The sequence below is a fragment of the Callithrix jacchus genome, chromosome 2 (genome assembly GCF_049354715.1).
Source record: "Callithrix jacchus isolate 240 chromosome 2, calJac240_pri, whole genome shotgun sequence".
Classification (NCBI taxonomy): Eukaryota; Metazoa; Chordata; class Mammalia; order Primates; family Cebidae; genus Callithrix; species Callithrix jacchus.
The window spans coordinates 202,381,290-202,400,715 of NC_133503.1; the positions used below are offsets into that span (position 1 = coordinate 202,381,290).

General features: G+C 56.2%; 2 protein-coding genes across 3 annotated transcripts; one reads left to right on the forward strand and one right to left on the reverse strand.

Annotated features, from left to right (window-relative positions):
* Positions 1-1,502: 1,502 nt before the first annotated feature.
* On the reverse strand, positions 1,503-7,032 carry IRX1 (iroquois homeobox 1). 2 transcript variants are annotated; one of them, XM_035291798.3, is made up of 4 exons: positions 6,494-7,032; positions 2,639-3,674; positions 2,227-2,288; positions 1,503-1,921 (listed from the first exon to the last, which is right to left on the reverse strand). In XM_035291798.3, the coding sequence occupies exons 1-4, from the start codon at positions 6,767-6,769 to the stop codon at positions 1,577-1,579; spliced, it is 1,719 nt and encodes a 572-aa protein (XP_035147689.1). In that variant the 5' UTR covers positions 6,770-7,032; the 3' UTR covers positions 1,503-1,576. The 2 variants fall into 2 exon arrangements, with proteins under 2 accessions (XP_035147689.1, XP_035147690.1); XM_035291799.3 differs by having other exon boundaries at positions 2,216-2,288.
* Positions 6,925-12,960, forward strand: LOC144581662 (uncharacterized). The gene is made up of 5 exons (XM_078365998.1): positions 6,925-7,061; positions 7,174-7,331; positions 7,489-7,759; positions 7,821-10,140; positions 10,966-12,960. Exons 1-4 carry the CDS (start codon positions 6,925-6,927, stop codon positions 8,608-8,610), a joined length of 1,356 nt encoding a protein of 451 aa, XP_078222124.1. The 3' UTR covers positions 8,611-10,140; positions 10,966-12,960.
* Positions 12,961-19,426: the final 6,466 nt, after the last annotated feature.

Consider the following 19,426-nt stretch of genomic DNA (forward strand, 5'->3'; position numbering starts at 1 on the left):
GCGGAGCCGCTCCCCGGGGCCCGGCCCTAGTCCGGAGGCCCGCGGTCCACTCCTACCCGGCCCCGCTCCTCCGGCGCATCCCACCCCGCCCATTCCCCGCTCTCGGAAGCGCTCCGCGAGTCCTCCGCCCACTTGCCCTACGCGGTGCCCTTCCGGTCTCCTCTTCGCCGCTTCTTCTCCAGCCCCGGGGCAGGGAGGGGACCTTCCACTCTACTGGGACCGCGAATGGGGTTGGGGGCTGGAGATGGATGCAGGCGTCTGGGCGGGTAGGAGTGGTGGAGCCGCTCCTCCTTGTCCCGACGCGAGCCTCGCTCTTTCCTGGAACCACTGAAAAGATCCCCGCGCCTCGACTTTTCCCCTCGCTTCAGTCGCTCAGAGTCCCCACGCGCAGCACTGGCGCCAGCGGGTCTCACGCAGGCCGGGAAGGGCGGGTCGCAGGCTAGGGTGGGAGCGGAGGATGGTCCCTCTGACCTCCGAACTCGGCCCGGTCTCCACTAGACCGTTTTTTCCAGCAGCCCATGTCCTCGATGACAGTTTTGGAAATGTTTGCTTGCTCAGTTTTCACGCATTCAACACAGGGTCGTCTGCGCCCTGAAGGCCCCTGAGCCGTGTCCTCCCGAGGGTGCCAGCTGCGGCGCTTGGCGCGCGTTCTGCCGCCCGAGGCCAGCCCCGCGGCGCCTGTTTCCCAACAACGCTCCCAGCTCCTCCCCACTGCCCGGTCGCGGCCATCCAGGCGGGCAGTTTGCTCCGAAATCCCGCGGTGCGCGCTTGGGAGAGCAAAGGACGCAGTCTGCGGAGCCCCAGTCTTAAGGGACATCCCCGGGAGACCAAAGCCCCCTCTTCGTTTTCGCTTCCCACCGCAGCCTGGGTCCCTTGTTCATGCCTCACACCGCAGACAACCTCCGCCGGCTCCTCTGGGGAGTTTTAAAGGGCCTTCCAATTCTCCGCATAAAAACACATGGAAAGCAATACTTCGCACCCATTATTTTCACTCAACCCAGCAAACGACCAGGCGCCACGATGCGCCGTTGTGAGAACTAGTTATAACCTGATTTCGAGTCCGAAGTTCTCTGGGATCGCAAATAAAAATTCTTTTTCCTCCATTTTTACCGAATTTACTAAATCTCTGTAAAATTGCCTAAAATTGAACTTATTTATGTCTTCAGAAAAGTATGTCTCAGAAAAATGTTTGTGTAAGCTTCGGAAAGAACTGAACTGCCATCAAGAAACTGCCCTAGTGACAATATTTAAAAATTCAACAACAACCTCAAACAACCAAGAGATGTTTAAAGCACGGGTGTCTCTGGTGGAAACAGTCTCCAAAGCCCCCTGTGAGAAGCCCATCTGCCCCAGCCACAATCCCTCGGGCACCGCCCAGGGTTCCAGGATCCCTGTAACCCGCAACACACACACACACACACATCTCTCTCTTTCTTTCTGTCACACACTCACACATACACTCACACAAACACGCTGGCCAGGCACAGCAGCAGGGAGGGGCATCATTTCATTTAGTTTATTAGACAAAAATATATGATTTAGACAAGTTCGCTGACGCGCTATTTACAATCTGAAATCACTCTATATACAGAAAGGGGGGGAAGAGACACAAGCACGTGGGGGCATTTACCGAACCCGACCATCGCAGCCACCCGAGCCGCCGGCAGAGGCCTGGCCGCCTGGACGCGAGCTCGGGATCGAACAAGCCCCTTTCTGCAGAAAGCGATGGATGGGAGTCCTTGACGTCGTTGTCATATTTGTTCTTTACACCAGTCTGAAATATTTGTCTTAATTCCTCCCACATTCCCTCCCTCCCCAACTCCTCCCCCCTCCCCCCCCGCAAAAGTAAAAGAAGACCCTTAATCAGGCTGACGGGAGGGCTGCTAGGATCCGCGGCGTTCCCTCCTGCGGGGCCAACGAGCTGCAGGGGAAACACAGCGAGACAAGAAGACAGGAGCACCGTGAGTTGGGGGCGCGGGGCCGGGCGTCGCCGGTTCCTGCAGCGGAGCCCGGGGGGCGGAGTCCACAGCCAGCGCGGCTCCCGGCTCGGGAGAAACTGCAGTCTCCTCTGCTAGCCCGGCGCCCGGGGCTGGCGGTGAGCGCTCCTTCTACAACCACTGCGCGACCCCCACCGCCACCCGGCCAGTTCCGCCCGGGTCCCGACCACCCCTCCTCCCCACCGCCTCTCTCCAGAGCAAAAGCAAGCCGCACTCACTTGTCGCGTACCGGCTGAAAGGGCGACTTTAACTGCGGGGCCGGCGAATCCGGCCTGGGGACGAGGTCTCTCTCTGCGAGGGATTGGAAGAGGCAGTTAGGACCGAGGGAGGAGCGGGAGAGGGCCCAGGCCTCCTTTCCACCAACTCCTGCCTGCTGCTCAGGCAGGTTCGCCGAGACTCATCCCCCCCCATCCCCACCGCCACCCCAGAGCAGGCCCGCAGGTGGGGAAAAGCTCTCTTGAGAGAGCCCTTGGGACCTGCCTGCCTTTCTAAACGGAAGCAGGGATTAAGCACAGCCCCGGACTTGGCGGCCACTGCCCGGTACCCTCCCGGCCCAGGATGCACCCCAGGCTACCACACCCTGCCTGGCCTCTGCATTCCCAGCTAGGGGACAAGTGGGCACGGCCCCCCCGGCAGGGTACCTGGGAGCGTGGGGCTGCTGCGGGCCGAGGCCTTGTCTCCGCTGAGCGCCCCGGGGACCACGGCGACTGGCGGCTGCGGCGGTGGAGGTGCAGGAAGGTGAGGGCCGTGGGGCGCGGCATGGGGCGCGCCGACTCCCAGGAAGGGGCGCATGTTGAGCAGCGAGCCCTGGGCGAGGAATGCGCCGTTGGTCCAGTTGGAGAACTTGCCGATGTGGCAGGTGTACAGTCCGTGGCTGGGCAGGAAGGCAGGGTGCTGCAGCGGCGCGCCGGCGGAGGGCCCGTGAGCTCCGGGGTGGCCGGCGGGCGGCGGCGGCGAGGCCTTGGGCGCACCGTCGGGGCTCGTGGCCGTCTCTGCCAGGGACCAGATCTTGGGCTTGCCGTGCGGCGCACCCTGCAGGCCGCCCGCTGCAGCGCCGGGACTCAGCAGGCGGGTGCTGCCGGGCTCGGGGGCCTCCTTGGCCAGGCCCAACGGGGAGTCCTGGGGCTTGAGAACGTCGACGGCGGCCAGCGGCGAGCCTTGGTCCCGGGCAAGGGCCGAAGCGGGTGCGGGCGCGTGCGGAGCCTCGGCCTTGTCCTCGTCGTCCTCGTTGCTCTGGTCGCCATCGTGCTCGTCGATCTTGTCGATGTCGATGCTCTCCAGGTCGATCTCCTCGTCGTCCTCGGTCTTCTCCGGGTCGCCCTCGGTGTCGCTGCCAAAGAGCGCTCCATCTTCCTGGTCCTTGCTGCGCGCTCCCCACGTCACCTTGTTCTCTTTCTTGAGGCGCCGGCGCGCGTTGGCGAACCAGGTGGAGACCTGCGTGAGGGTCATCTTGGTGATGATGGCCAGCATGATCTTCTCCCCCTTGGTGGGGTAGGGGTTCTTGCGGTGCTCGTTGAGCCAGGCCTTGAGCGTGCTGGTGCTCTCGCGCGTGGCGTTTTTGGGTCGCCCGGGGTCCCCGTATTGGAACTGGCCATAGGGGTAATAAGCAGGAGCCGTGTGGGCTGCAAAGGTGGCCGGGTGCACCCCAGGGTTGTCCTTGAGTTCATACTGCGAGCCCTGCAGCCACAGGATACAACCAGCGAGTAGAGAGAAGAGGGAGGTGGAGAGAGAGAGAGAGAGAGAGAGAGAGAGAGAGATATGAGTCCCCAAGCTGGGAAAATGGGAAGCACCCGCTCCTGGGGGCTCCAGGGTCGCCAGGACGCTTTGCGGGGCTCTGCAGTGCCCTGCAGACCTGGAAGTCCCCCGCCCCCTCCCCAGTTCACTGCCCGGGAGAAGGGGAGCCAGGACCCGAGCCGACTTCAGGAATGCCCTTTCACCCACTATGGAGAGCTTTTTTGCCACTCTAGAAAAGTTCCCAAAACGGTGCATCTCCAGAAGAGTACAACAGAAGCCGCGACCCCTGCCAGTTCCCTAGGCGACCCCTGTCCCCGTCACCAACCGCTGGAGAAAACTGCATTTCCAAGTTTATCTTTCACTAGCTAGAGGGAAAAACCTTTCAACTGAGCTGATAAAGCCATTTCTACAAACGTTAAGGGCCCAGAGCCCCAGCCTCCTCCCTGTGACCCTGAGGCGCTAAAAAAAAAAAAAACCCGGGTTTTCTACCAGTCTAAATCCGCCAGCAATTTAAAACGAAAGCACACTCCTTTGCCTTCCAAATTAATCTGCATATAATGGTTCACCCACATTTAAAGGTCTTTAGTGGTGACAGGTAATTTAAAATTTTAATCCCGGCCATTACCTACAATAATAACAAAAACACCATTTAAAAAAAATACAAAAGGAAGGCTTAGCCTGTAAAATATTAACGCCAGCGCTGGGAGCCACCGGCGGCCGAGAGCGAAACCGGTTCAGTTTCTTCGGCCTTCTCAGTTACTCCATCTCTGAAGTTTGACTTTGATCCGGAGGAGCAAACACACACTGTTTGCAGGCGTTTAGAGGTGGTGATTTATTTGCAATCAATATTCTTTTTATCATCAGTAGTAAAACACAGCAAGTCAAATTATCCCATCAGGTTTTTTGGTAAATAACATTTTATCTTTCTAACAACCTCATTAGGCCTCATTATTACCATAAATTGCCCAGACAGACATTCAAATGCAATTTTATCTTTTGACTTCCTAACACCCAATCACAACGGCTTAGAAACCCAGGCCTAGAATCAGGGTTTGGGTTTGCATTCACTCTTTTAAGAACCAGCTGGAGAGCTGGAGGAAACACACACCTTTTGGGTGGAAAGAATTTTTACATTTTCTGTCTCTAGGGAGGAAAATAAAACAACTCAAAACAGCAAGCATCTCCCTTCCCCAGCTCTCCACAAAGGGCGTAGGTCCTCACAGTAAAGCTCTCTCCCTCCCCGGCACACGCAGGCAGGGCTCCCAAATGGCACACAACTGCATTCGCAATTTCTGTAAAAAAAAAAATTCCCTCCCCTATGTAAAAATGGCCGGGTTGCGTTGCTGGCAAAGGGAGCTCCGGACTCTGAGAAAGTTGTAAAGACCAGAGGATTTCTTGGACTAATTAGTTTGATGACTGAGGCCACCGCGGAAAGGTTTCCGCGGCCAGATTTCGTTTCTGTTCAATCGTTGCAAAATGTACTTTGCGCTTTTCTGATTATTTTGGTTGTAATTGTAAAGAAGACATTTCAGCCTCGTCTCCACTGGGAATTCTTTTTGAAAGGACACCTTGTAAATCTCTCATCGCTTCCCGGCCTCCCCGCCGCATGAACAAAATGGGGGCTGATCTTTTTCGATAGTAAGAGACCTGAAAGGCAGCCGGGCCGCTTTCTTTCAAAACTACAAGAAAAGTTACAGGGAAACATGCTCTTTGCTTGTGCACACTTGGCGGGTATTTACTCCTCGCTTCTCCTTCGGGGAGCGGGGAGACATCGGGGGTGCCTGGAATTGCTGTTTCCCGGGGGCAGCGACCCAGGAGGGGGCTGCCTCCCAGGGCCCTGCGCCCGCAGCGCAATTCACCAGAGGTCCGAAGTTTCAACCCGACCTTGCAGTCAGAACAAGGAAAATGGACCCTCTGGACCGGCCACTGTCCCTGCGGAGAATTAAGTGTGCAGCCGCCTCCCCCACCCCCATCTAACACCCACTGGGATGGGAGGCTGAGAGGACACCATTTATTTTAAACCAAGGGACACTGTTTCCTTTAATCCTCCATTATGTAATGCAGGAAGAATAGTGCTTTTCTTTCGGTGCAAATGAAACGAAAACTTTGGCAACTTACAAAAGTAAAACCAAACACCGTTTCAGACACCAAAACATTATTGCAACTTAATTTTTGTTTAATGTCAAATGCGCACACACGCCATGGAGAGACCTCCCCACCCTTTGGACCTCTTTTGTTAAGATTATGTTGATTGACTCTACTAGGCTTTAAAGGGGTCTGTCTGGCAAACTCGATACAACTATCTCGGAGCTGCTATGAGGGAGAAAAAACCAAGTTTTCCAGACTCAATTCGAAAACTGAAGAGGCCGCGCGAGCGGGATCCGCTGCGGGGAAGAGACGTCCTGCCACGCCCGGCCGAGCTGCGGGAACCCTGTGGGCCTGCCCCGGAGCCCTGGCAGAGCCAGGCCAGTTTGCCCCCGACCTCCAGCACCGGCATCGCTCCCAGGGCCTGCTTCTGCAGCCTCTCTGGACTCTCTCGAGACCCGATTCCTGGCCCGGGCCTTCCTTTCCCAGCCGTCCACCGCCAGGCCTCCCCGCCCTCCTGCGTCCCCAGGGGCCGCGGCATCCGCGGCCGGGAACCTGCCGGCGGACCTTTCTGGTTCCTCCGGGCCGCGTCCCCCCATCCTCTCTCCCTCCAGGGGGACCTGCCACCCCTGCCATGGAGCCCGCGAGGCATTGGAGGAGAGGCCGTGGGCACTCACCATCTGCGAGAAGAGGCTGAGGTCCGCGGCGTAGGGCAGGAAGGCGCTGTAGTTGGGCGCGCCGGGGTACGGCCCCGCCGCCGCGTACATGCCCAGCACCGAGGTGACCGCAGCAGCGCCCGCGCCGGCGCCCAGCTCGGCGGCCCCGGGCCGGCCCGACGAGGCGGCGGCCGCCGCCGCCGCGGCTGCAGCCAGCACCCCCGGGCGCTCGCCGCCGTAGGCTCCCGGCCCCGCGGCGCTCAGATACTGCGGGTAGCCCAGCTGCGGGAAGGACATGTCCGCAGACTAGGCGGTCGCGGCCGCGGGCGAGAATTAAAGTCGCGGAGAGGGAGGTGGAGGCCGGCCGGAGGGGGGCCGTGTGTGGGGGGGGTGCCGCGAGGGTCCTAGGGAGGAGTGGGCGGCCGGCCGGGCGCGCTCAGGCGGGCCGGGAGATGGGGGCCGGTCGCGGCTCCTCCTCGGCCCGGTGCTCGCAGGCGCCCGGCTCCCGGCTGCGCCCAGATCCGCGATCGCGCGCCGACTGCGGCGGCCGCCCTCCTCTCGGCGGCGGGGCTTTCAGACACAATTTGAAGTTGATGCTTTGATTGGCATCCCCTTGAGCGCAGGCCCCGCCCATGGCTCCCCTCCCGCCCCCTCCCTGCCTCCCTCCCGCCCTCGCCGGCCGCTCCCGCCCCTCCTGCGAGCACGTGGTGCCCCGCGCCGGCCGGGCCAGCTCCTCCTGCGGTGGGCGCGCGCGTCCGGGCGGCGGGGTGCGGGCCCGGAGGCCGCGGGATCCTTCCCGACCAGCCCCCGCTGCTGTCTGACAACCTGTCGACACGGGTTTACAGCTGTCTGACACCGGGTTTGCATTTTCGCGTCCGAGGTGTAACCCCTTTTCAACAAAAACAACTAGGCGCCGGCTTTTCCACCGGTGGTTTGGGCAGCGGGGAAGGGGCGGGCGGCCTGGGGGTGGTGACAGCGGGCGGTGAGCGGCCTCACTCCGAATCCCGCGCGGCCAGTGCCTGCAGAGGACATCCGGGGCCATAGTGCACCCGGACACTCTGCGCGAACCGCGAAACTGGCGGGCGTGATACCCCGACTCCAGACAAGGGTCCCCGCGGCGCCGACTATAGTACCCGATAGCCTGCCAGTGACCCGCCTCGCCGTCCCGGGGGAAGCTGGGAGCGGCCGGGCTCTGCAGGCTCTTCCAATTGTGCAAACTTTGAGCGAGGGCAAACCCCGCGGAGAAGTCGCCAGCCCGCTGGGGGAGAAGCGGACGCAGTCGGCGGGGTGGGTTCTCCGAGGGAGGGTGGGGAGGAGGAGGCGGGGGAGGGGCTTTTTCTTCACCCAGAAAGCCCCCTGGCAGCCGGAGGGAAACGTCCCCCGCGCCCCAGCGAAGGAGGAAGACTGCGTGGCCTGAACGCCCCTGTTTGTGCCCCCGGCGTGCAGAGGCGAGCAGGAAACTTCTGTGGAGAGCGCGAACCGAATCGGCGCCGCCGCCAGACCCGGAACGGAGCGGCCTCCCAGATCGAAGACCCGCGTCACTCTCCTCCCTCCTTCTCCCCTTTCTACCCTCTTTTCCCTCCTTCTCCCCTCTCCATCCTCAGCCTCGCCGGGCGACGAGACTCGGCCAGTCGCGGCGCCCTAGAGAGGGGTTCGGTGTAGCCGCGGGCCTGGCCGCGCAGCTCCTGGGAGAAGACGCCAAGGGCACCGGCCTCCTAGCCTCCCGGAGCCTGGGACCGCCCTGGCTGGTCACTTCTGATCCCTGTGGCTGGCGAGATCCGGACGGTGCCATGGGGAACCGGGTACCAGTCCCGGCTGCCGGGGCCACTTTACGAACCACCTGGTACGTGGAGCCGGGGCGGGAGTTCACCCGGCTGCCGCTCTCCAGCACACGGGACCCCGCGGGAATTTCAGCAGCGGACTCTGGCGTCGTCCCCGCCGGAGGGCCGGGTGGGAATAGGGATGAAGGCGGCCTTCGGGTCACAGCCGGCATGCTGTTCTGCTGGTGGCCTGAGCCACCCGAATCCTGGACACTGGCCAGCGGTCCCTTGACCCCTGCCTCGCTTCCCTCTGTGCACGGAGCCTCGAGGCCCAGGGACTTCAGCAGCATCAGGAGGGCTCGGGTTTTCCGGGCCTGAGGACACAGACACTGAGACCTCGCCTATAATTAACAACAATAATGCCCGTAATACTAGTAATTACCAATAACCAGCTCCGAATCGGGCTTGATGCCCCAGCTCTGAGTTAGATTTTCTTCCTATTCATGCTGTTTCCCCTCTTAGTTCGTCTCTGCACATTCCAGAACCCGCGTGCTTCCCTTCCTGCTTTTACAGAGATGGCCGGGTGGGTTCGGGCGCTGAGGACTGGTGCCCAGTGGGTTCTTAACGACACAAATCCGAGAAGCCCCTAATTGCGGCTTTTTCCTGTTCCCCAGCCCACCACCCGGCACCTTTTATCCCTAAGATAGATTTCCGATTTCCAACCTCCTCTCCTCTCTACCCAAAACAAACCCATCGGTTGCCGGTGAGTCACTGTGTGAGACGCGGGCCAGCCCCACCCTCCCCTGTCCCGTGCCGCAAACTACAGTGTCACATTTCAGGGTGACAGGGGAGATACGCCCTCTTGTGTGACCTGGAGAATGAGGTGGATGAGTCCAGGGACAGTCTCAGCCTCGGGATTCAGCTACAGCTTGGCTATCTCCTTCCAGCCCGCTACACCACTGCCTACCCCACCGGCAAGTCTGAGGTCTCTGTGCAGCTGCGAGAACTTTGTAGGGAGGCGGGAATAGGGAAGCGAAGGCTTCATCCTGACTCTCAATCAGCCCACTCCTCTGTGCCCCAGCTGCATCACCCACACTGTGGTCACAGCACAAAATAATTGCAAGCTCCTAAGGACACGGAGCTGGTTGTGGAGGACCTGGCTGAGCCCCACCTGGAGGCCCCCTGTGAACCCTGCCTGAGGACTGCACAGATCCTGAGGAAGCGGCCCTAGCAAACCTGGCATCTTGCTCCCCGGGGAACCCTGCAGCAGTGCAGCCGGGCGATTGTGGTCCATTCTCTGCCCAGGGCCAGGGCCTGGGGCTGCACTCCAGGCTCCTGGGCCTAAAACCAATTCTAGGAAGTCCCAGCAGAGTCTGGCAGGTACCGACTCAACTCCTCTCTTCTTTCTTCTTGGTCCATTGCTCAAACACTCACCTAGGATACAAGGAAGCAGGGTAGACAGAGAGAGAGCGGGCAAACTGCCACCAAAGCACCCCATCAGAGACGGGAGGGGCGGGTAGACAGAGAGCGCCCGCAAACTGCCACCAAAGCATCCCATCAGAGACGGGGAGGGGCTCAGCTTCTCCCGGGAGAGTTTCCTCCCACCCTCTCTGCCACTCTTTTTCAGCAGCACAGGTTCCAGTGGGGCCTCAGATGTCCCAGCAAACAGGTCTCAGCTTCTGGAACCCATGGCGCCAATTTGACCGTCCTTTTAAAAATATCACGAGTAAATCTAAACTTTCCCTCAACGAGACCACTCCTGCCTCCGCATGGACTCAGCTTCACTGGCATCTAGGATCATCCCTCTGGTGGCCTAGGGGTGCCAGGCAAAGGCGCTGGACACTGGAGTGGAAGGCTGTGTGACTTCATCTGCTTGGCGGTGGAAACCGAGGACGCCTCAGCTGTGAGGTACTGGATATCTGAGCCAGGAGAGAGCCACTTTACTGGCCCCTCAGCCACTTTCCCTGCCTCAAAAGGGGGTGATGAGGCAGTCCCTGCCGCTGCTCAACCGGCCGCTCCTGGCCTGGCAGGAGCTGGTGGCAGCACCCGGAGGCTGCCCCATGGTCACTGTGTCAGAGACACAGCAGGAGGAGCCGGACAAAGCCAGGTCTAGGGGTCGCTGCGCGGTTGAATAGGAGCTCCTCCAGCTTTGAACCCCGGATCCAGTCTGGAAGTACTTGGGTGTCAGTGCTCCTAGGACCGTAGGCACGTGGCGCAGGAGGCTAGTGAGACGCCGCGAAGCTCGGCAATGGGAGTGAATGGGACCCCCTGGCTGGGAAGCCGGGACCTTCAGCGCGCCCAGGGCTGGGGCAGATGCAGGCCTCTGGGTGCAGTGGCGTGTGGAGAGCGGGCGGGCCTCAGGGAGCATGAGGGGAGCAGGCTGGGGGGTGGGGATTGGGTGGGGAGGAGAGAAAAGGCCCCGAGGAGGCGGGGGAGGGGTGGGCCTTTGTGAAAAACTGCAGTTTAAGCCAAGCTGATGTTTGAGCTGCTGTCAAGGCTTCATGGGAAGTTCACGTGGTAGGTGCTGCTCCTGTTGTCGGTACTATCCTGAGTCCGTTTTCTAAATGGGAGGGATTTGTTACTCCCGGAGAAGATAGGTTCCCTTTTCTCTCTCCCAACCTCAGTGAGGGTTCCACCCGCCCCGCCCCACCCTCCTGGGGCATATTTACATCCGGACAAGATGGAACACACCCAACAGCTTCCTGATTTACTATTGTATTTCTTGGGAAACAGTTCACTGGTCCTGAAGCTCTGCAATCCACGGGTCGCTTCGGAAGAGGAGGCAGCTCCTCGGGACGCATCACTCCAGGGAGGCGTATGGGGGACCAGCCTTTGGCGCCGAGGACCAGGCGTCGCAGACCCACTCCGGGATGCAGCGGGCGACGCGGGGCTGGTCTCCGGCCTTCACAGTGGCCACTCTCATCTCCACAGATGGCCGGGCGCTGCGCTGCGCTGGGCCAGGCTTGGTTGCCAGGGAGTCGGCCTGACCTGGCAGTGCAGCGCGGACCCCAGTCTGGCCCTGCACCCCGACGAGCGCTCAGACTTAGGAGTCTGCTTAAAAACCCACTAGGACTCCGCACCGTCCCTCTGCAGCAGCTGGGAGGCCACCCAGCTCGGTGACAGGGAGGTGACGATCATACAGTCCCCAGAGTCCCCAGCGGCTGAGACAGAGGTGGGTTCCTCTGCGGTGACTCGACGGCTCCCGAGGCTCCGACCCTCCTGTCCAGCCTGCGTTTTCCTGCCAGCCAAGAGGAGATGGATGGCCCCTGGGGAAACTGGCCTAAGGGTTCTTTGCAGTGAGCGCCCTAAGGGCTCAGGGCTACGGGGACCCGGTGGCAAGTGGAGCTGAGTGGGGCAGGCAGAAGGAGTAGCCACGTGCCACTCCAGGAAAACCCCGGAAGGAAACGCCCAGAAGCTAAGGGCTCAGGATGGTCGCACGCTGGGGGCAGTGCCCGGCAAGGCAGCATTTCGGATCCAGAGCCTCAACAGCGTGGGGTGCGCTGCGGGCGGACCCAGTGCGACCCCGGGCCTGGAGCCTGCGGAGCTGGGCCTCAATTCCCCACAGACTCAAGGCAGAGGGAGGGACCGCAGTGGCCCGGCCTGGAGCTCCCCTAGAACGCCGTTCCCAGTGTGGAAGGAAGTGAATTACATGCGTGTGCACACACGTAAATATTTTATAAACTCCCCTTAATTAACCAGATCATTTCCATTATGCCTGAAATATGAAGAGCAGCAGCGGCGTGAGCGTTCTCAGGGCTCATGATTTGATGTCACCAGACGGTTGCTCGGGGGCAGAGGCGCCATCGCCGTGCCAGCTGCACTTGTATTTATTTGTTTTTCTGCCGCGTTCCTGTAGGGCTCCATTATGCAGTTTTTAATTAGTTTGTGTTTGTATTTCACCCGTCCCAAATCAATGCCATCCCGAAGCAAGGCGATGTAAATTCTCACAGTACAGGTGTAGCTGCCTGCTCTGGAACACCGGCAAACGCGTGTCTGACAAATGAAAGCGGGGCCGACTGTCAGCTCTCGGCAGCGGAGAGGCTGGGATCAAAGCAACGGGGACTTCTGCGCCCCGTGAGCGCCGTCGTGGCTGCGGCTCCTAATGGCAATAGAGGGGGCCGGGCTGAGCGCGGCTTGGGGAACAAAGTGACTTTTCATTCTGCTCAAGTCCTCTGGTCTCTCGGCCGGCGCTGGCCTCCCGATTGCCTCCCACTCGGGGCCTGTCGGATGCGGCTGAAACTGCGCTGGCTCCCACCCCGGGGTCCCTGACTGTGTGCACCTGCAGTGCCCCAGCGCCCTGGGATCGCGGTGGCTTCCCGTCAAGTCCCGATAACCCTAACCCACAGCCTGACGCTGAACCTGCTCTAGAATCTCTAGACATGAGGCATCCCCCTCCGGCATTGTGTTTGCATCTGTGCCTTCTTGAAATGACCTCTGTGGAGTGCGTGTATATCTATTCTTCCAGCCAAGGGGAATTCTTTTAAAGCTTTCTCTTTTTTGTCAGGAACAAGAGATTGTTCATCTTTAACTAGGCCACATAGAAATTATGATTCAACAGTGGTGTATATTTAATTAGAGTAATCTCACTTGAATTTAATTACCTAATGAATTATTTGTTTAAAAGGTAGAACGTCTTGTTTGCCAAGTACCATGCAGACCTCTGATAAGAACTTCTGTTACCAGGACGTTACAGTTATAAAGCAGCCATGTGGAAGGGTTCCATTTTAACTCTTTGAGTATGTGACTGTTACTGTACACTCCAGCAAAAACTAAGATGGCGGGTAGAGACCAGGGGGCAGCGGGCATGGCCCTGGGCACACAGAGGTGCTCTCCTGTACTAAGATAGCAGGTGGAGGCCAGAGGGCAGTGGGCATGGCCCTGGGCACACAGAGGTGCTCTCCTGTACTAAGATGGCAGGTGGAGGCCAGAGGGCAGTGGGCATGGCCCTGGGCACACAGAGGTGCTCTCCTGTACTAAGATGGCGGGTGGAGGCCAGAGGGCAGTGGGCATGGCCCTGGGCACACAGAGGTGCTCTCCTGTACTAAGGCGGGTACGGACCAGAGGGCAGTGGGCATGACCCTGCTACACATAGGTGCTCTCCTGTACTAAGATGGCAGGCGGAGGCCAGAGGGCAGTGGGCATGGCCCTGGGCACACAGAGGTGCTCTCCTGTACTAAGATGGCAGGTGGAGGCCAGAGGGCAGTGGGCATGGCCCTGGGCACACAGAGGTGCTCTCCTGTACTAAGGCGGGTACGGACCAGAGGGCAGTGGGCATGACCCTGCTACACATAGGTGCTCTCCTGTACTAAGATGGTGGGTGGAGGCCATAAGGCATGGCTCTGTCAGCACATGTGTCATTTCGTGTTGCTTTCAGTGCGATTTTTCGCTTCTACGGCAAGTCAGTACAGTTCTCTACTAGTGAACTTATTTTATGGAAGTGTTTATGACAAAGTAAGGCAGGCTTCAGGAAGACTCCAGTCAAGCCATGGAGTCCCAAGCACTCCCTGGGTCTCTCCCATCCCAGCTCTTGGTCCCTGAGGCATCCACACTACCGACAAAACGTCTGTCATAGCCGGCTGTGGTGGCACATACCTGCAGTCCCAGCTACTCTGGAGGCTGAGGCAGGAGAACCCGGGAGGCACAGGTTGCAGAGAGCCGAGACTGTGCCCCTGCACTCCAGCCCGGGCCAGAGAGTGAGACTCCTTCTCAAAAAACAAAACAAAAAAAGGAAGTCTGTCGAGGAGGTATCTGTTTGTTTTTTTTTGTTTCGTTTTTGTAACTTACAGCAGTGGAAGGTACCATATCCCAGACTCTGACCTAAACTTAATTCTTAATCTGTGACGCAACCTCATGTCCTCTTGTTTTCCAAAAGCAAGAGCAAATAACTCCAGCCATGCCATCCTTCGAGAGGTCCCAAAGGTAATTCATCTACACACAATGCCAACAGCTGGTGCATCTAATGCAACTTTAAGAATGTTCTATCCCTGCTGCATGATCAAATCCCAGCAGGGAAATTTACATATGGGGTTAGGGAGCGGGTAGAGAGCATTTCATCCTCTTACTGAAAAGAAGAGAGGAAATGAGAACAACTCAAATCAACTTGATTGAATTCCACTGTCATTTTCATTAATATTTCCATGATCAAATAATTTCCTTTAATTGTAAGCTGTGAACTATTGTCACATAAACATCAAATGTTACTGATAGTATTTAATCAAGTAGGAAGTTTAGAAAATGCAACAAGTCGATAAAGGTGATTGTGTTTTTATTTCTTTTTAGAATGCTAGGCTGTTTTCGTAGCTGTGCATTTTGAAACTGGTGTTCTAACAACCAGTGGTGTTAAAATATACTCTCCACGTAATTACATCCAATCATGGTTATCGTAGCATCTCCCGTCCAAAGAGCAGATCTACATGGATGCATACTTACAGCTCATTTATGAATCTACCTCACATATTCTTCCCAATAACAACAGACAGTAATGACCAGAGAGGAAGTGAAATACCAGCTTAGAAAGGATAACACATTTTCTAGATCTGAGCAAATCCAGAGAAGATTTCAGGGTAAAACCCTCAAAAGAATTTATATGTGTGTGATGGAAAAGGGGAAAGTACTAAATGGTATATTTGTGTTTGATGTTTCCAAAAATATTTAAAATTTAGACCAAACAGTGTTCTATCTCCAACGACTTCATACCGGCCCTCAACCCCTTGTGCTATTAAAGATAAATGCCCTCCTACCGCAGATCTCTTTTAAAAGCCATTGACAAATATATGGCCACAAAATGCCCCCCAAGTAGAAAGCACAGCACATTTCAGGATTTTAATGAGCGTGTGCAGTAGCAGATGTCCCAGACCCATGGGTTAAAATCTGTTCATCAGCCTTTAGGGTCACCAGCTCAAGAGCACAGCACAGTGTCTCAAAGCCACACCGACATTAGAAGTTCAAGGACCGTTTCTGGGAGGTTCTGAAGACACTCAGAGTCTACAGCACATTCCAAGACCACTGTTACAGAAAAATCTGGGGTATGAAATGAGTGTAAGGAGGAAAGCTTAAAATACCCCTTGAACCGTGGGTCCCATATCTGTTCTTGCTGACTTGCCTCTTACATAACGGTCACCCAAAGTCATCTCCAGAGCTGTTCCCTAGTTTGGGGTTCTCAGCCAGGGCCCATCCTCTCTTTCGCAGGACATGAAGAAAGACCTCTGGATCTCCCAAACTTAAACAAGCTGTGGGCGTTCTGTGGGAACATGCTTGCTTGTGAAAGACGGAAATAGCATGGGGGTGGAAGAGAAGAGAGGAAGAAGAGGGAATGTTTTCTTCTCCCAGACACACTTACAGTGGAGAATTTTGTCCACAGGACATAGTACAACCTGTCACCACGAGAAGGCGATTGAGGCAAAATCCCCAGATCCAGAAGCTCCCCTTCTTGGCCCTCCGTATTCCTCTAGATGCCCTTCCCAACCCCCTACATTTTAGAGCCACCCTAAAGGTCCTCATGCTAATGGTGGGCTGCCTGGATTGAACTTCAATGCCACCTATTCCCCATTCTGGGGCTCCCGTCACCTCCAGTGAAGATTGATGGGGTGTGTGGTCCTGGGAACAAGGAACAAGCTTGTTTCTCCTGGGAACAAGCTGAGGGTCTGGCAGACTAGTCCAAGATTCTAATATGACCTAGGGTGTGTGTTGATTGACAGGGATAGGTTAGCTAAGTCTCCTGTGAAGAGAACATCTACATTTTAATAAGGGCCATAGAGCAGTCACCCAAAGCTCCTAGGGGAGACCCACACTTTTGCTGGAGGTTTAGGGGAGAAGAGGCTTCCTTCCCAATTGCTCTTTAGGGGAAGGAGCCCTCTGCATCCCCCTTGTCAGTGGTTTCCTTCTCAGATGCTGCTGACGGCAGAGCCCGGTTTGAGAGAGGCCTGCAGAATTCTACTCACTTATATGCTGTGTCTGGAACCGCTGGAGCAACGTCCCAGAGACTTCAATGGCAGACGTTCCTCTTCTTCCAGCTCTGGAGGTTAAAAGTCCAAGACTAGCTGTTGGGAGGGTTGGTTCCTTCTGGGGTCTCTCCCTGGCTTACAGGTGACCCAGTAGCCTCTTCCTGTGTCCTCTCATGGCCACTTCTCCATGCATGGGCATCCCTGGTGGCTTTCCATGTGTCCAAATGTCCTCCTTTTAAAGGGAAACCATTCCAATTGGATTAAAGTCCATTCTAAGGGCTTTGTTACCCCTTGATCACCTCCTTAAAAGCCCTGTCTCCAAACACAAAGGCATGGTGGTGTGCTGAGGGCGAAGGCTTCAACATGAATTTGAGGGTGGGTGGAGCATGGCTCAGCCTGTCATACCACCCATGATCACCTATGGCTGTCCCGCACAGGCAGCACTGGAATTCACTAACTGGACCTATGCTCCTTGCTCACTGCAATATATTCTTTAGCTTTGCAGCAAAAGGTCTTAACAGAAGCTCTAGAGTTTCCCCTCTTCAGTGTTAAATAAAATAAAAATATGTAATATTTAGGAGAATTATATTATGACATACATTAACAATTTCCGATATTGGTTATCAAAGGTTAAAGCTGCCGCCCCGGTGCACTGCACGTGTAAAAAGACCTTTGAGTTTTGTGTGGCTTACATACTCTCTAGACAAGAAAGGCCTTAGGTTTGAAGAAGCACATTTGAGAACATGAATTGATCTGGGCACCAAGCAACTTCTTCTTCCTGGCTGACTCCAGGGTAGTCAGCCAGCAGTAGCATGTCTTCGGAAGCCGAGGAGGCCAGCGTGCTGCCTTTGCTCCGTGCGATAGATGTGTCAATTGCATTCTCTTGATGTCACTGCTACCATGCACATCTCAAAGTTACCAGTTAAGCCCCATTTCCTAGATTTTGCAAAACAGGAATTCTGTATTAGTGCATCATGTGAATATGCTTGGGTCCCAAGGTCGCAGCTTACTGTGTGTGCATTGGGCAAGAGAGAACTGCCATAAAAGCAGAGCTTTGAGTGCCCTTGCGTGTTTTCCCAGCTGCTGTGCCTGGCTGCCGGCAGATACATTGCCACTGTGTCCGTGATAGCAGTGGCGAAGGATCAGTGATCATTTTACAAACTGAGGATGGTGTGACGTTATCTCTAGGGTTGAGTTAAGTGGTTTGTCGAAGGTTGCTCGGGAAGTGTGCAATAAATCCGGGAAGAGAACCTCAGCACTTCCTTCGACAGCCTGCCCACTGGGCCAGGGACCAGCAGACTTGTTGATCTCATGACGTCACCCTTCTCACACCCTCTTCTCCCAGATCCTGGGACAGTCCCCTACTCTCTGTACTCCTAGGGGCAGCTCATCTTGTAACAGGGCCACTGGCACCACACATCTGTTACTAGTGCCTGACTGCTGTTTCCCCCATCCTTCCTTCTTCCTGTCCCTCCTCCCACCTGCCCTTCCTCCTTCCATGCTTCCTCCCTTCCCTCCTCCCGCCTTCCTTTCTCTCATTTTTCTTCTTTTCTCCTGTCCCACCTCCCTCTTTCCTTCCTCCTGCCCTTCCTCCTTCCTCCCTCTTCTCATCCTTCCTCCTCCTTTCTTTCCTCCCATTTCTCTTTCTTCCTTCCTCTTGTCCCGTCTCCCTCCTTCCTTCCTCCTACCCTTCCTCCTTCCTCTCATCCCTCCTCCCTCCTTTCTTTCCTCCTATTTTTCTTTCTGTCTTCTTTCTTTTTCATTCCTCCCATCCCTCCTCCCTTCTTTTTCCTCCTGTTTCTCTTCCTTTCTTCCTCTTGTCCCACCTCTCTCCTTCCTTCCTCCTTTTCACTTTATTCATTGATTCCAGGAAGGCTTTAGGGAACCAGTGTAAGGAATAGAAAGCATCTTGTGCTCTGGGAGAAGCTGAAATCGAATCAATTGAACAGTTGTCTGAGTATCTGTGGTACATGTCTAAATTAGATAATGAGGTGAAACACTTACAGACACCTAATTATTCTATAAGGTAAAAATAAGTGCTAGGAGGGGTACGCCGTCATGACATGTCCATCTCCAAGTTGCCAGCCCCCTCTGCATTTTGCTGCACAATGCCGGGCTCTGCTAAATGCACCTCTCCACAACGGCCTTGCCTTTCCTGCCCAGGTCACTTTCTGCTACTCTCCACATCAGCCTGGCCACCTGACTTCACCAGACAGCGGCTGGTCCAGTGGTCCACGTGGCCAGCACTCCCCAGACAAGACTGTCAGATTCCCTCAGACTGCACCATACCAGCCCGGCCGAGTGGCCGTCTCAGAGGCCTGAGTTTCAGCCCCTGTGCTCCCGCAATCTGTCTGCCTGCTCTCCCTTGCTCCCCCCAGCCCAGGGGTCGTAGCTACTTCCCACATTGCCTCTGCCATAACTTCATGCTGGCTCTTCATCTTTTCCACCATTTTGTTGAAAATTCATCAGAAAGTCTTTGTTTGCTAGGGTCAGGAATGCTAAACCACAGAAACTTACTGTCTGGCAGATCCAGAGGCTGGAGGTCCACGATCAAGGTGCCAGCAGGGTGGGTTCCTCTGAGCGCTCAGAGGGAAGAGCTCAAAGTCGAGCTGTCTGCCAGCTGCTGAGGCTGTGCTGGCCATTTTGGTGTTCCTTCACTTGCAGATGCCTCACCCAATCTGTGCTTCAGCTTCAGATGGAGGCATTTTCCCTGTGGGCTGCCTATCCTCAAATGTCCCTCCTTATGATCGGGGGCCCACCCTACTCCAGTGTGACCTCATTGTAACTACTTACAGGTACAGCAATTCAATTTTCATGTAAACTCTGAGATACTGAGGATGAGGACTCTAACATACCAATTTCAGGGACATGCAATTTACCCCATAATAATTCCTAGTTGAGATTTGTTTTCTCTGTCCAGATAATTCTCAGAGTTTCTGTCTCCTGGCTGGACCCTCAATGATACAGGGGATGTCAACTTCAGGGGTCAAAGGAGGACATGGCTCATGCTGTCAATGAGGAAAAAGTACAGTGACCTGCCGTGTGGACCAGGCTTTGGAAGGTGACATGGATTTTGTTAGAGAATATGAGTTAAGGGTATTCTATGTTCTCAGGAAACATCTCAGGGACCAGTGAGCAGTGGGTGAGGCTGAGGCACAGACTGTATCAAGGATGCAGCCAAGGACGCCAAGGTCTCATTGTAGGGGATTTCAGCAGCATATGAATGAGCCTGGGCTTTATCCTCAGAGCAG